At 35.9% G+C, this 18,021-nt stretch overlaps 1 protein-coding gene across 1 annotated transcript; it reads right to left on the reverse strand.

Moving 5' to 3' along the window:
* Positions 1–620: 620 nt before the first annotated feature.
* Positions 621–3,064, reverse strand: LOC131243693 (G-type lectin S-receptor-like serine/threonine-protein kinase LECRK1). Its single transcript, XM_058243206.1, has one exon. The coding sequence runs from the start codon at positions 3,061–3,063 to the stop codon at positions 715–717; it is 2,349 nt and encodes a 782-aa protein (XP_058099189.1). The 5' UTR covers position 3,064; the 3' UTR covers positions 621–714.
* Between the last annotated feature and the right edge of the window lie 14,957 nt (positions 3,065–18,021).

Raw genomic sequence — 18,021 nt, forward strand, 5'->3', positions numbered from 1 at the left:
TCTCTTCTGGGATGATGAGGTCAGGGGCATTCAGAGGTGGGAAGACTGGTCACTGTTTGGTAGCGAGGAAATATGGTATGAAATCTGGAATCTCCCACTGGAATTCTGGATAAATGATTTTTTTTTTTTTTTTTTGTCAGAGATCAGGGCTTGTATAGGATCTGTTCTGATGATAGATCCTTGGTTGGGAAGTTGTGAAAATTTACGATTTGCTAGAGTTTTAATGAAAAAGAAAAAAAAATCATTCATCTATGGAGGAGATGACTATCAGAGTAGGGGAGTTTAAATTTGCAATGATACTGGTGAGAGAGGAGAAGGACCAATTCAATGGGTTGCCTTTCTTCTCAATAGCTCTTTCTTTCGAGAGTTTAGAATTTTTTATTTCACGATAGTTGTAGAATTTCGCTGCAATACCATTGAAACTACTCGTTGATGGTTAAACCACTCCTTGAATTGCAAAACCATAGTCACTAGTTAAACACTCCTACAAAATTTCTATACAATACGTTTTACAACTTTTATTTATTTATCATTTATTTTTTAGATTAAAAATAAAACTGTAAGACATCATACCCAAACAACTCTTCAGGAGGATAAAGAAAATCGCTTGAGAAACAAGATTGATACCACAAGTAATTAAAACTTACATTGATTTTCATGAAAGACAACACATTTTAGATAAAAAGACCAATGCATTTAAAGGAAGCAAACATATTAAGAAATGTTCATGGATGAAGTCAGAGATGGAGGAATGGGTATATCCATGTTCCCTTCCATCATCAAAATCACATTCTTCATGGAAGGACGAAGTGCTGGTTCATCTTGTATGCACCACAACCCCACCTTTACCACCCTATCCAAAATCTTCCCCTCCACTTCTTCTCCGTCCAAAAGCTTATGCAACTCTCCAGCCACGAAGCAGCTATAAACCCATTCAGAGAGAACAATCTCATTATCTGCAACCTCTAACTCAACATTCCTCCTGCAACATATAATTTCCAATAACATGATCCCGTAGCTATAAACATCTGTCTTCACTGATATTGGTGTGTTCTTCTGCCATTCAGGTGCCAAGTACCCTCTCGTCCCTCTGACCCCAGTAAAGGTTCTTGTTTGATCTGGCATAAGCAGCTTTGCCAACCCGAAATCTGATATCTTTGCAGTCCGAAAGCCATCCATGAGTATGTTTTGAGGCTTTATATCGCAGTGGATGATATGGGGCTCGCATTCTTCATGTAGATAGAAGATGCCTCTAGCAACATCTAGTGCAATTCTCATTCTTTCTTTCCAATCGGGTTGGCTTTCGGCCTTGAATAGTAGGTTTGCAAGTGATCCATTGCACATGTAGTCGTAAACCAGAAGCCTGGCAGAACCCTCATCACAAAAGCCGAGTAATCGCACCAAGTTCCTGTGATGAGTTCTCCCTATTGCCCTCATTTCAGTACGGAACTCCCTTTCTCCTTCTTCAACCACTTTGTCAAGACGCTTTATAGCAACCATTCTGTTGCTGTTGTATAAGGTCCCTTTATAAACTGTTCCAAATGCACCCTTTCCCAACTCTTCCTTGAAATTGTCTGTTGCTCTTACAAGCTCGTTGTAAGAAAATGATCGCAGAACAATCTCCTCAGACAAGCCCAAATTGTTATTTTCTGTCATCTTTCTATAGCTTTGTGCTTGATTCCTGTAGATAAGAAAACCGGAAAAAGCAAAGCTGGCAACTGAAAACGTGGCAAGAATTATACCTCCGATTAAAATCTTCACACGTAACTCTTTCTTGCTTTCACCATCTACTGTACTCGTTGCATTTGGAGAGAAATTAGTGGATGAACCCACCTTGATGAAAGTCGTAGTTGAGTCTGATCCGCTTGCTCTCCCATACCTCAACGGAAGCATAAGTTTCTTGCACTTCCCATTTTGAAAATTTGCGGCCTCGCAACTACTGTCGCTAAAACAAGCTTTTCTGCAGTCTTCTTTCTGCATCGAAGAAATAGCATAAAAGAAATCTTCGAAATACATATTCTCCATTGTGAAAATGGAATATGTAGAAGTTTCTTTCTTGCCCATGCAACCTTCCCCACTGAAGCTTCTGCTGCAGCCCTTGAACCGTTGATCAGGATCGATAAAATTGTAACCAGGCAGACAAAGGCAATCAGGTTGGTTATCCACCAAAGTGCAGTAGCTGTAATATCCGCAGAAATTTTTCACCAGACATTTATTTGACAAGGCAGCCCAATCAGTCGTCATTGTTGAGGTACCGTTCATTGCGAAGCTATGTGAATACAAGCGAAAAATCCCATCAATGTCGATGGTCGCACGGTAGATGGCAATTCCATTGTCAGCAACGGTGCGTCTTGCCACAAAACTAATATTGTAGTCACTGCCATTCACTAGGTACATGATGCCATCTTGGTAGAGATGTAGTCTCAAGATGTATCCTGTGTTCAAAGTCCCTGTTGACCAATATGAATCCGCAGCGTTGTCACCAGTGTCTTTTGGGTACAACACAAGGTTTGAGTCCGATTGCATGTACAGCCGAAAGCGCCCGATCGAGTGGTCAGTTTCTGACACGCTTGACAACAGTTGATTATTCGACAGAAGGGATTGGCTCCCTAAGATGGTGTCAGTTGGGGAACCGAAGCTCTCCCAGATGCTTTTGTAATCAGAATTGTAGAGAACCAAGTTGCCGGAATCAAGGATTGAAGCTGAGGCGCAGGAAGTGGATGAGATTCCAACTGAAATGATCTTATCTTGGGCTCCAGCAGTTCGTAGAAAGAGACCACTGTTCAGTAAGATCACTTTACTGTTGCTAGAAACAGGCAGATCATCCCGGTTCGCAGTCCACACGATCGTCTTGTTTGGGTTCGTCTCCAACCATATTCCGACTCTAAAGCCGGCACCTTCTTGGTAGAAACCAAAAGCGAATAGGCCAGAAGGTGAGAACCATGAAGTGGAGTTGTTGGTGGCAGAGAGAGAAGAACCTAGGGTAATGTTTGTATGTTTTGGTTGAGCTGTTGCAGTAGAAAATGTTGAGAGAAAGAGGAGAAAGAGAAGGATGGCAGCCATTAGAGATATGGAAGGGAGAGAAAGGGAGTTTGTATTGTATACTCTTGTACTGCCTTCATTGTTAGGAAGGTGGGCTTTAAAGAAACCAAATTCCAAAGGAGATTTGGTACACCGGTAGAGCAAGATGATCCAAACACCAGCAAACTAGGCCCATGGCATATATGGATCTTAATCCAAACCATCCAAATGAATGTGGCTGTCTTTGACATGACATACCCAATAGTCACATTGGATGGTTGATTTTATTTGTCAATAGGTGGTTATAGAAGGAACAGTTAAAATGAAAAGAAAGGCTCAACGGTCCAAGTTCGATAAATGTCTGTTTAGTAGAGGAAGGCCACAAGTATTGGTATTGTAATTTTTTTCTTTTCAAGAAAAAAATGCAGAAGAAATTAGGAATAAGTAAAAATAAAATAAAATAGAATCTAACATTTATTTGTCTTTTTCATGAATTCAATGGTGTATCAAACTATTCTTTGGTAAGAATGACCTCTCTTGAAGTGACTTTTTGAAAACTAACTTTTGGTCTTTGGCGTTAGAAGCACGCTGGACTTAGAAAAGTCTTCGGTGGATTGCCAATCTTACTGTTATGGGTTTTGGGAATCACTGCAGATTAGAGTTAAAACATCTGTGATTACAGTTCCAAGACCGTCGGGAGGGTTTGGTCCTCCCCTGCATGTTTCGCTGTGAGGGGTCCAATGGGCGGCAATTGGAACCTCCCCTGGCTGGGTTTTTCAAGATCAACACCCCCAAAGCATATAATATATGCTATTTAGCTGTGTAAGATATTGCAATTTTTCTGATTAATATGCTCAAATCCTAATTGAGATACTATCATTTTATAAACATGACTATCAGATAATTCCTGTTCATTACGGTTCATCAAACTGTGCTCCTGAAGTCGTGTTATAATTTCCAAGAAAGAGCCCAACTCAAGTTGAAAAATTGAATCCCTAACCTTCATCTATGATTTAAATGAAGGAAATATGTGGAAAATGCGAGAAAAAAGTGAAAAGATGAAAATGCCTCTCATACTGATCTTGGCCTCGTCACATGATACAGGGAACATCGTCGTCGTCATCGTCCTCATCTAAGCCTTATACCAACTACTTGGTGTTAGCTACATGAATTTTGTTCTGCCATTCCAACTTTGCAGGCCATAACTTCTATTAGAACATAGGTCATTAAGTCTTTTTTTTACAACCTCCACCCATGTCTTTGTGAGCCTTCCTCTTGCCCTTTTAAAGCCTTCAACTTGCAACAACTCACTCCTAATTGGGGCAGTTGATGGTCTCTGTTGTACCTGACCAAACCATCTGTCTACTTTCCTTCATCTTATACCTATCGGTGTTACTCCTAAAATCCCTCTAATGCCTTCATTTCTAAAAGGCACAGATGCCAATATCATTTGGGTGGGCATATTGAAACCCATATGGCTCGTGTCAGGACCTATATAGTCCATATTGTCAGTTACAGGCTGATAAAGGTGCCAACCGGCAAACAACAGTATACATTTTATGGGAAAAGGTCCAACTATTTGATGGCTACGACCGCAAGATGAATTGAAAGATGGAATATGCACGTATGTCATTACTTGAACGTCGCCCATTTATGGCTTATTAGTGTATTGTTTAGAAAGTGCAGAAACCATATTTTGAAATCCACTCAATGAGAAAGCCCATCAAACCAAGCTTGAAAGGGCGAGAAAAGTGCAACCTATCTCCAGATTTTGAACTGGCAGTTTGGGCATTGGCCTTTTCTAGGCCTGGCCATGGGTTACTGGTCCAGGTTGGGGTCAGCCTAAGCCTGACCCATTTCATAAACGGGCCAACAAATCTGGCCCTAACCCATCCTGCAACCAATTACCTTGTGACCCAACTTGACCATTTAAAATTTCTTGTGCTCGAGGCAGACTCGATCCATTTAATTGTAATCAGATCGGGCTCAACCGACACAAACAACCCCACTCAGGATGCCAAGTACTGTTGCTACTGTTTATTGTCACTTATATCTAAAGCAGTGTGGTTCTTGCTCCTTCATTGGTTCTTATTGATCTTGCCTTGTTGGCATGCATTGACTGTGATTCTCTCTTCATTTAGGATTCGTTAAAACTATATGATTGGTGTGTGTGTGTGTGTTGGGGTGCTGCCGGGGGGGGGGGGGGGGGTGGTGGGATGGATTATGTGTCCGGTCAGGTTGGGTTGTTTCACCCAGCCCATTGATACACCATATGGGCGTGTCAGGTCAGGTCAGGCTAAACCTTTACCACACCCAATTATTTAAATGGGCTAAGTTTTTGGTGACATGACCCATTCCCAACCCTTATCATCTCTCTTGGTGCAAGTATACAACTCAACCTTAAATAGGGCAATTGGTGGTCTGGGCCATGCTTTTTGGATACATGATTAGGAGCGAGACTCAATCTGTTTTCAAAGTAATTCTCTCTCTGCAGTGGGCCCAGGTCGTGAGAGGTTGGTGTGCGTGTCATACACGTAAACACGCTTGTATGATGGTCATTCTCTCTAGGGACCTTTTTTCTAGAGTTGGATGGATCTTTTTCCATGTTTTATCGCGTGTGGAAGAAGGAGAAGGAAAGTGTTTACTATCAAAATCTACTAGTCCGCCGCCTGTGGTCCTTGTTAGTACTTGCCCATTTGTTTTCTTGTGGACTTTTTAAGGCCACATACATGAAAAAAAATGGATTTTTACTGGAAATTTTCTCTTAAATATTAATTTTACTATAAAATACTATTAAATTCTATATTTATTAAATCATGCTTTCTACTTTATAAATAAGGGTAAAAAGACATTTTTACCCATCTATTCTCATCCACATCCTTTGACCCGGTCACAACCGAATTGGCTCATCCCAAGGGTCTCTCGCTAGCTAAGACTTTTATTAAGTTTCTGTGATATGAAGGGGTTGGCAGCATGGAATGAGACCCGTTATAAAATCAACTCTAACTATCAATTTCATGACCTATTTTTAGGCATAGGACTCAAAACTCATCCCCATCCGTTATTTAGTTGGACCATTCAATTGGAAACAGTGCATAGGGTGACGCCCACCCTCCAAACTGTTTCCCTCATGTGGCTCACTTGAGTCAGGGATTGTTTTGATTTTAGGCCTTAGGCTTAAATGTTTTTTTTTTTTTTTTTTGTCATCTAACGGTATAATTAGATTTTACATGATCATCACAGTAGGCTCTGTAAAAATTCAACTGTGAATGTCTTTTTTCCAACCGTTTTCTTGAATCACGGGTCAATTTGATTTTTTGGACTTGGGCCTAACACGGGATTACACATTTAATGGTCGGAGTAGATTCACATACACTTCATAGGTGAGCTCAAGTGTGCGTCCCATCACTCTTTTCTTTTAAATTTTTTTTTTTTTAATTTACATTGAAAATCTTGAAAGTCCATTGCCTGCAGCACCCGCCACAAGATATCCCAATGTCACCACACGACCCATTTTATGGGGCCTATCATGATATATGTGATTTATCCACACTGTCCATCTATTTTGCCAGCTCATTTTAGGACATAAGACTGGAGATTATGGAAATCCAAAGCTTTCATGGACCACACGACATAAATAGTGGGGATTGAGAAGTTACCATTGAAAATTCTTAGGGACCACAGATGTTTTAGATCAAGCTTATATTTGTATTTTCCCTTCATCCAGGTTTGTGTAATATTATGAATAGGTCGGATGGAAAATGAAACATTACGATGAGCCCTAGAAAGGTTTCAACAGTGGGTGTTCAATCCCCCACAGTTTTCTGTGGTGTGGTCTACTTGAGCATTGGATCTGCATCATTTTTGGGCACATGCCCTGAAATCAGCTGCAAAGATGGAGGGACGGACATTGATAAGACAGACACATCATGATGGACCCAAGCTTGGCCATGTTGTGCCACATGTTATTCGAACAATCGGGAATCCGAGTAACTGGCCGACCATTAGATTTGTAATACTACTTTAGGGCCATAGTAAAAATTGTAGGCTAACTTATTATTCAGATAGGCCACACCAAAGGAAACAATTGTGAGAGAAACCTATATATATATATATATATAAATTTAATTTAATAGAGCCCACCTTGATGATTATTTGAAATCCACTTAAATGATTAGATGCCAAAAAAGCATTTAGACCCATGCTTAAAAGTCAAGGTAATCCAGGAATTAGGGCTCCAGTCCTTGCCATTGTCTTTCCAATCATATGGTCCAAGGTAAACAGTTTTGAGGGTGGGGCATTGTCTTTCCAATCATATGGTCCACACCTAAAATTAGGGTTCCAGTCCTTGCCTGAGTGGTAGACTCTGAGGAGTTTCAACACGAGGTCTTGGGTTCGAAAACCACGGGGTGAAATCCCACTGGCATGGGTGCGTGTATTTAAAAAAAGAAAAAAAAGAAAAAAAAAGGGGGGCCATAGTGGGATTTCACCTCCTATGGCTACTTGAACCCTTGACTTGGTGTGAAAACTCTTACCAGTCTACCACTAGGGCAAGAGTAAGGACCCAAAAATATATTGAGTTAGGATCCATAAAACTTCAGTTTCAGTGAATCCTCATGAGAAAAAGTTAAGACTTTTCACCCATCATCCAGACAGTCCTAAGAATGTTTAGTAAATATAAAAAGTCAAAAAAATAAATAAAAATCAATAAAAATAAAAAAATCCAACTCTCTAGCCGGTATGGTACACGACCTATGCATTTAGGGGAAAAAGGTCCACCTATTAGATGATCAGGACTGCGTGCTCAATGGAAAGACGAAAAATGCACATCAGGCGTTACTTGAACGGCACCCATTTGTGGTTTCAATTAGGGTTTCGTTTAGAAAGTGCAGACACCATATTCTGATTCCTACTCAATGGAGAAAGCCCATAAAACCGGACCCGAGCTGGCAAGTGAACAAATGCAGCTTAGCGCCCGATTTGGTACCAGCAGTTTTGGCCACTACCCATTTTTGCTCAGTGCAAATGAAAACGCAGTCTTAAATAAGGTTGTCAGTGGGCCGGGCTGCGGCCCGACAACCTAGTCCAAAATAATAAAAATTTAGGCTGTGACAACCTGAGGCCCGCTGGCAGGCAACCCTACCTTCAACACTCAAAGCAAAAGAAAAGACGTGGAACATAACATATAACTTCAGAACAAATATTTTTTGAAATTCTTTAAGTGTAGGAAGTAAGGAAACAATTTGCCTCCTTTCTGGTGGAGCGGTATAAATTATTATTGTTGTTGTTAGTACTATTACTATTATTTTTAGAATCCTATTAGTGATGATCTTGTAGTTGGTTTCCACATGCTAAAGAAAATAAGTGATATGTAAAACTCCATAAGCACATCTCCTTTTCATCTACCCGGCCGGCTCTAATTCTAATAGCAACATCCTTTTTAATCTCTCTCAATTTATGAGAAGGATGTTACACATAGAATTAGAGCTAAGTGGATGCACCGTGGCAGTGGTGGTGAGGCTTATATTTCAATTTGAAGACCAATACTCTTAAAGAAAAAGAAAAAGAAAAAGAAAAAAAGTTTGTAAGCATATCTTGAATTCAAATTTGGGATTTTTAAGTTAAATTGCCTAAAGAATTCTAATTTATCACAAACAATGCCTAGCTAATGGCATGTACCACAAAGTTCTTTCTGGGAGATGAAATGGTCAATGTGCCCAACTATTTCTTTTTTCTAAAAAGTGGCAAAGCGATCTTTGTGGGGCCCATGTCTAATAGGTGAACCCCACCTTAATGATCGATCATATGGATAGAAAAACTCTGGTCCATCCAATCATTAGGTGGGCTGCAGTGAATTCAGAAATTTTTTGGTTGTGAACATTATTTTCCTATGATTTGGCCTACCTGATAATTCAATCAACCTTATTTAAGATTTATTTAGTCACTATGGTGGGTTGCACAAATTGGATACATTGGATTTCACGCATAAACCATGTGGAACTGATGTCGCTTGACTTCACAACATTTTTTCCCAACAGACGAGTAATTTCATCATTTTATTCCCAAAAAAGTACTTTTTGTACTGTCCATTAGTTAAGCTACTGTTCTGTAAAATCTGAATTCCTTACAACTGAGTAAGAATCCCTTCAAAGTTTTCTTTTATTTTGTTGCATGTTTTTCTAGTATTTGATTATATGATTTTAAACTGATGCGATTATTTAATTCTTCATATAATAATAATAAAAAGTTATTAAAAGATTTTTTGAAAGGTCTTTTTAAAATATTATTATTTTTTCTATTATAAAGGATTTACTGGAAATTTGTACCTGGACTTCGATTTTAAAACATGACTGCGTTTATCTTTTGTAGGGAACATTATTTTGAGGTAATTGCGTCAGTGGGAATAATTTTTCGGTGTAAGTGTATATGTAAATTGTATAATATATCTGTGCCCCCAAGAAGTTTCCAATGGTAGCATCAATTTCTACTATTTTCAGTAGTGTGGTCCACTTTAGCTTTGGATCTTCATTTATTTTATGCCCGTATCTTAAAATGATCTGAAAAAAAATAGATGAAAGGTGTGGATCTAAGAAATACATCTTCATGGGGCCACGTAAATTTCACACATTAGGAAATTCAGTTGCTTGCTGTGTGTGGGGGCAGGGGAACGGATTAGGTGAGACCCGACCCCACCCCAGATGGTGCAACCCTTGTCAAGGGGCCCACCTTGATGTGTTTATTCTATATCCTCCCTGTCCATCTATTTTTCCATATTATTTTAGATCATTATCCAAAAACCGAAGCATATCCTATTATCAGGTGGACCATACCATAGGAAAAAGTGGTGATTAACCATTAATGGGTCACAAAAGTTTTGAATCAAGTTGATATTTGTTTTTTTCCCTTCATTCAGGGATTACCTAAACTTGTCAACACATTGGATAACAAATAAAATCTATGGGAACATTAAGGTGCTCCCTAAGAAGTTTTTAATGATCTGAGTGTTCAATTGCCACTGTTTCCTGAATTATGGTCCACCTGATAATTGGATCTTTTTAATTTTTGGGATCTATACAGAATACACACATCAAGGTGGGCACTACAGTAGGTGACGCATTGTCTTGGGTGAGGCCGGGTCTCAACTAATCCACTTTTGTGGTGCAGTTCAGAGGAGAAAACAAGAAGTGTTGGCATTTGAAATTTCTGTGGGCCCCATCATGACATGTATCGGCATAGCTGTACATGAGTTGAGTTAGCTCAATTAGCTCGCTCAACTTGTCTCTGCTCAAAATTGGATTTAGATCAAGTCGAGTTGGTTTTTGGACCTCAAAAAACTTTTAAGCTGAGTTCGAATTTGCTTGAGCTTGACTTGACTCGAATCGAACCTCAACTCGAATTGACTCGGTTATTTTGATATTGATGTTGTTGGTCGAGTATTTGATGAAATGACTTAACAGGGTGTTGTTTCGGGTATGTATATTCTTCGGGGGATCGGTTGGTGGCAAGGAAGGAATGGATACGAAATAAATCACTATATACATATAAAAAAAAAACTTTACATTATAAGATTCCCCTCATTTCTTGACTTTGATGCTGCTCGATTAGTGTTAGATGAAATAGCTGTAAAGTTCTGTTAATATTTTACATTATGTGAGAAATTGAAGATATTTTATGTTTGAGAAAATGTCGTACAAGTTTGAACTTGGCTTGAATTGGAATCTGAGTTTGAGCTAAGGTTAGCTACTGGCTAAGCCGAGCTATGCCAAGCTTAACTAGCATGCAACTCTACTAATCTGATACACACTGTTCATAAAATTTTCCAAACTATTTTATGGAATGAGACAAAAAAATCTGACTTAAGTGGGCCACACTATTGAAACAATGGGAATTGGATGCTACTCTGCAAAACTTCTTAGGACCAAGAGAGGCTACTAATATAAACTTTTTGGAACCACGGGATGCTCTAATCAAGCTGACATTTATGTTTTCCCTTCATCCAGGTCTGTGTGACCTTCCAAAAGAGGTTAGATGGCAAGAAGGTTTTAATGGTAGGTGTTCAATCTCCGCAGCTATATATGATGTGGTCCATTTGAGCTTTGATTGTGATTCATTTTTGGGCTCAAGCTCTAGAGTGATCTGTAAAAATTGATGGACGGTGTGGATGTAAAACATAAATTATTGTTATGCCAGAGAAACTCCAAATATTAAAAGTGGGGTTGTGTATCACGCAGAGTTAGGAGAGAGAAACTGGGCTCTTCTTGTTACCTGGAGTTATGGTGATGAGGTGGACCAATGACAAGGAACTATTGTGCATTCAACACAGATTATCTGTACTCTTAAAGAAAAAAAAAAGGTTGAACCATATCACTAGTAACTTTATTGAGCAGTCAACATAAGCTGTACGCCTCTTTCAGGTGGGCAACACAAACGATGGACAGCCACAGGAAACGAATCCCCATATCCTGAGAAACAAAACGGGCCTTTCAAATGAAAGGAGCACCTTGAAGTCTTTCCAATCCAACTGAAATGAATCCGGATTACCGTCCAGGTGGGGATAGGATGCAATCCGCATCGGTGGGAAAATTATACTCAATGCAATCTGGACCACATCATCGGACACTGCATTTAATGGAAACGGATTGGCTACTCCCCTGAAACCATCCAATGGCTGGTGGTCGGTGCTCTGTGGGCCCCATCATAATGTATGTGTTTCATCCATGCCGTCCATTTATTTTTACAGATCATTTTACAATATAAGACAAAAATGAGATATCTCCCAATCTCAAGTAGACCACATTACATGCAGCAGTGTTAAATGAGCATAGACCATTAAAAACATTTTTGGAGCCATAAAACTTTTGGATCAAGATGATTTTTGTTTTTTCCCTTCATCTGGGCCTCATGACCTAATCAATATATTGGATGTCAAATAAACAGTACATAAGCCTTAGGAGGATTTTAATGGTGGATATCCAATCACTATAGTTTTCATGTGGTGTAGTCTACATGAGATTTATATCCCTGATTCGTAAAAATGGATGAAACGCATACATCATGATGGGGCCCACAGAGCACCGACTACCACCCACGGGGCTGGTGGCAGGGGGAGTAGCCGATCCGTTTCTGCATTTAATTAGGCAGTTTTGAGAATATCAATTGTCACGCCCCAAAATTCGGTACCCGAGTTGGCCAGACCCGACTCCGAATCTCAGGACATGATTCAATTTTAAACATTCACAACTATACTTAATTAAAACTCATTACAATAAACAATATTCATCAAATACAATCTTTAACTATTACAGCCTCAACTCACTTCTAAGTTCCTGCTATACAATTTATTATTATTATTTTTTTAAAATACAAATACAGATATGGCTACCACTAAGCCGATGGTTAGATCCTCACTCTGCTTCGCCTCGACTAAACTCCAAGACCTGAAACACTGTTATTTTGGGTATGAGCACAACTGCTCGTAGGATCTTATCCAACCAAATATGAAATTTCTAGATTTATATCAAACGAATAAATAATAAAAGTACTTTCTGAAATTTCAAAACATGAATCAAAATATTAAATATTTCATATGACATGAATGCGATGCTGGAATCATAAAGACGTACTGAATGCCACACTATCATGAATTCAAGAATAAAATTAAATAATCATCACATCTTACAACACCGTACCTAGGTGTATGACCACGTTGCATTAACGCCCACACACCAGTACCTCATGGTGAGGGACTCATTTATACGTTAGCTAGTCAGACTACTGCTCCAGTTGTACCTCTGACGTATGTCCGCGCACACAATTGTACTCATACGCCGTACACAAAGGAGACTCCGAAGGATCCAACGGGTTCTAGAGTCTTTTACCTAAGGGACACGATTGCCCTACTTGCTAACTTTAGGGTCTCTCACCCAAGGGACACGATTGCCCTACTTGCTAACTTTAGGATCTCTCACCCAAGGGACACGATTGCCCTACTTGCTGGCTTCAGGGTCTTTCACCCAAGGGACACGATTGCCCTACTTGCTAATACCACAATTATTTCCTCATTTTTCTTTCTTTTTCCATAATTCCGTAATCAGTAGAGATGAATGCATGTCATGAATTATTCCAAAATCAGTAGCAAAATAATTTAATTATTTAAATCTCGATACAACAATACAAGTTCTATACAAATGTGCAGAAATTCGATGCCGTAAAAATTAAATTCTTAAAATTTACTGAAACATCAAGCTAAAATCAAATTAATTAATATTATTTTAAACCAATTAATTTAAATCAATTACTCTAACACAGATTTAAGGTCTAAATCTCAACATCAAATTTCAGAAATAAAAGTTAGATTAAAATCTAACTCTACAAGTTAATCAGATTCAGTAAATGCTAAAATTTAGAAAAGTAGATATTACGTATAAAGGAATTTGACAATATTAATTTAAAGTCTTTATGTCAAATAAATAAATTTTCTAAAATACATAAAATCAGAAAGTTCATAAATGGAGGAGAATCACCCACCTGATATTTGGACCGTCGATTTCTTGACTAAACCATACGCCCACGACCTACTTAGCGTCGCATGCTAGACCTGACCCACGCTTACGCTCTTAACAAGTTTCTCCCACTGACGCAACACATAGCATTAACTTGCTGTCTACACTCGCTGGATGCGTGAGAAGTTGAGTTTCAGAACACTATCTACCAAAAGAAAATAACACCTAAGTGGTCTATTTGATGAATGGTTTGGATTTCAGGTTAGTCTATTTAACCATGGCTATTTCCAATCAAGGTTTTCTACTGTTCGAGTTGTTGGGCTGATATGGTATGTAAGATGAATCACTGTCCTACAATCGAAAATATCAACAATATAAATTTTTATTTCTAATTAATAATTATACATATCATTTTGTTAAAACTTTAATAATTCAAATACTTAAATAAAATATTATTTTTACTATTATTTAATTTATGAATTACAATGAAATAATGTACAAGAAATTTTATTTAAATTCTAATTTTAATTAAATTAGTTTTTTTTATTTAAATAATGTTAAATATTAGCATAAAAATATTTATTATTTTTATTTACTAAATTGTAAAATTAAATCTTATTATTTTATTTAGCACATAAACTTAACAAACAAACACACACACACACACACATACATATATATTGAAATAACTTGATTATTTTATAACAAATTTTAATTTCTCTTTGATAATTCATTGAGAATGTATATTTAGGTTTAATCGATAAATTATTTAAATTTTAATTTAAACAAAAATTTTGAACTACAAGGAAAAGATATACATATATTTTTTTAGTTAAAAATCTAATATTATACTTTATAAAAATTTTAATTTAATAAAGTTTTAAATATACATTAATCACTAGAATTCCAAAGTATAAAAATCTAATCAATTTAGTTTTAATTCCAAAATTTTAAAAACAAAAAAAATTTGAACTTAAGTTCATTTAAATTTAATTTAATTAACTCTTCAAATTTTAGAATTAAAATTTGGATTTTAATTTTTACAGAACAAAAATTATCACACTGATTTTTATAATATAACATTAATAATGTAATTAAATTATTATTTGATAATTTAAAATTTATTATTATTATTATTATTTTATCTAACTATTTAAATCTAAATTCAGAATTTTATTATTATTTATTTTTAAATCTAAATTAAATAAGATTAAGAAAGATATTAATTTGGACTTTGAATACTATTATTATTCGATAAATTATTTGTTATAACATTATGTAAGTATGATTAACCTTATTTTATAATTGACTATCTAAATTAATAAATTTGTTTTTGTTTGATACATTTAATATAATTATTATATTACTTTTATGTTAAATTGTTAATATCATCATTTGCATAATTTTTTTATAGAAATAATAAATTATATTTATTAAAACTTTTATATATTATCAGATAAAACCTTTTTACTTATAACATAATCATATAAATAATATTAAATACTTATGTATTAATTATGTAATATAATATTATCTTACACATATTTATTTTAATTATGTTATATATTTTGTCATTATTTTTTTTAACATACAATTATATTGTATTACTACTATATTATTATGAAACATAATATTTATATTTTACTATACCTTAATGATCTTATAAGCCTTTTTATTTTATTTTATTTTATTATATATCTTATTATATATCATATTACAATTATATAATTTATAATTTGTTATTATTATTATATATTTTTATTTTATTTTCATAATCATATTTTCTTATATATACTTATCAATCGTACATCATTTATATTTACAATTCCGCATATAATGAATCATCAATACTTTAAATAATTAATTATATGTTCTATTTGTACTGTAAAATATTGTAAGATATTATAATTTATTTGAAATTTAATTTAAAATTTTTTTTTTAACAAAACATTTAAGAATTAATAAAATAATTTTAAATAAACTATTTATTTAATTTTGTAAATTTATTTTATTTTATTTGTATATAAATTATTTCAGTATTAAATATTTAAAAAAGAATAAAATAGAAATTCCTAAATAAGTAGATTCCCTACAAAAAAAATAATTTAACTGACAATAATATTTCTACGAAAATTTAGATTAAATAAACATAATCATAACTGAAAATGATAAATTTCATGTTAAGATCACCTACCTTAAAGTCTGATGATCCGGCCCCGCTTTGATCTCTCTCTTTTGATTTACAGAGCTCTCTCACTCCTTCACTCATTTTTTTTTAATGTGATTGATTCCTTCGATTTTTTTTTTCTTTTTTATAAATGGATGCGTAATGGAATGGAGGAGTGAGAATTATGGGACGGTTTCATTTAGTGGGAGCTTTGGCGGCCATTACCGTACAAAACGGAAGGAAAGTGGAGAAAGTGGTTTAGTCGTGCGGAAGATATAACTTTCATTTTTTTATTTTATTTTTATTTTTTAAGATATAGTGGGTCCCACTAACAATAATTTAAATCTAATCCGTCCATCATCTCGGCTTGGCCAAGAGAAGATATAAAGCAAAAAAAATGAGGCTGATCTGAAACTCAGGTGGGCCACATGCAAACGGACGGCGGGGTTAGTTCCCACAAAAAAATAGGTTGTTCTTGATTTTTATTTTATTTTTTAACAACAATCTAGTGGTTAAGATCAGATTAATCTCAGTGCACAGTCAATAGTTAATGTTGGTTAGATTTGGATTAGTTAATAATTAAACACGTGGTCTTAAGTATATGAGTTGAGAGAGTGCATTATAAATAAACTTATATATATTCTACCAAAATCATGTAATCATTAATGACATTAATTAATAGTTCGTACCAAACAAAACGATCACAATTTACATGAGCCGATAGATATATGTGTGCATGGGTGTGTGGATGTATGCATGGGTCTATGTGTGTATACTCCAATGAAGGCAATTGTACATACATGTATGTGTACGCACGTGTACCAAAATTCTGGGTCATTATATCAATTATGATGTGGACTAATCCTGATGCAGGAAAGTAGGATTTTTACTGAAGTAGACTGGCTGGTGTACCCCACACCAGCTATATAGCTACTATATTGACATTCGCAAGTTATGTGAGTCTAATAATGAGGTATGTGTTATATCCAAACCGCCCATCCATTTGGCGAGCTCGTCCTAAATCTTAAGAAGAAAAATAAAACTGATCTAACTATCAAGTGGACCACACTGCAAAAAGTAGTGGGGGATTGAACGTCTACCATTGAAACCCTTTTTGGGGTCACAGAAGTTTTGGATCAATACAAAATTTCTTTTTCCTCTTAATTCATGTCTTTGTGACCTTATAAACAGATTAGATGGAAAATAAACATTATGGTGGGCCCTATAAAATTTTTAACGGTGAAAATCATTATCTCCGCTGCTATTTGTGGTGTGATCCAGATGATCTTTGGATATGATTATTTTTTGTATAATGCTCTAAAATGATATCTAAAAATAGAGGAACGGTATAGATATAATAAATACATCACTGTGGGGCCAATGTAACTTTGATCTCCTTTGAACCGTCGGTAAAACTCGTGCTCGTCTTCGCACGACACGTATCTACAGCAGCTATATATCTGGTGTGAGGTACACCAGCCAATCCGCTTTTGATTTTTCTGCTTGGGGATATGAATTCAGCTTAAATATGCAACTCCCCGGAACAAACCATCAACCCATACAAACCCGCATAGTTTCACAATGCAGCGCAATGGGAAAATAGTGGCAGAAAACATCAAAACTCACGGGAGGGTTTTTATTTGTGTAGATTATTATTATTATTATTATTTAAACATTGTTTTTATTTGTTTATATTAAACATAAAACTGTAAGAGATCATTCCCAAACAACTCTACAAGAAGATAAACAAAATCACTTATGAATCAAGATTGATACTACAGTCTACAAGTAATTAAAATGTACATCGACTTTCAAATTCGCTATAAATGCCCTTTAAATACCTACTTATTATAATTTCGCCTTCTAAATAACTATTTATTATAATTTTACCTTCTTTGAAAATAGGCGGGTACGTCTTCTTGAGAAAACAGTTTAAAAGGATTAACTTAAATTTGTGGGCCCCACCATGACATATATGACATATCCTTGTTGTCCATCTACTTTATTATGACATTTTGAGGCATGAGCCGAAAAATGAGGCAGATCCAACGTTGAAGTGGCCCACACCAAAGTAAACAGCGACCGTAAAGAGTTTTTAAAGGTGGGTGTTTGATTCACTTTTTCTTGTGGTGTGGTCCACTTGAACTTTAAATCTAGCTCATTTTTTGGCTCATGACCTAAATTCAATTGGCATAACGGATGGACGGTGTAATAATCCACATATATCACCGTGGGCCACGCAAATATTTGGCAGCATCCTGATTTTAGCGTCGAGATAAGTAAGAGTCAAATCAATATTAGAAAACGATGCAGTAATTACACATGAAAATA

Source organism: Magnolia sinica, chromosome 4 (genome assembly GCF_029962835.1).
Source record: "Magnolia sinica isolate HGM2019 chromosome 4, MsV1, whole genome shotgun sequence".
Taxonomy (NCBI): Eukaryota; Viridiplantae; Streptophyta; class Magnoliopsida; order Magnoliales; family Magnoliaceae; genus Magnolia; species Magnolia sinica.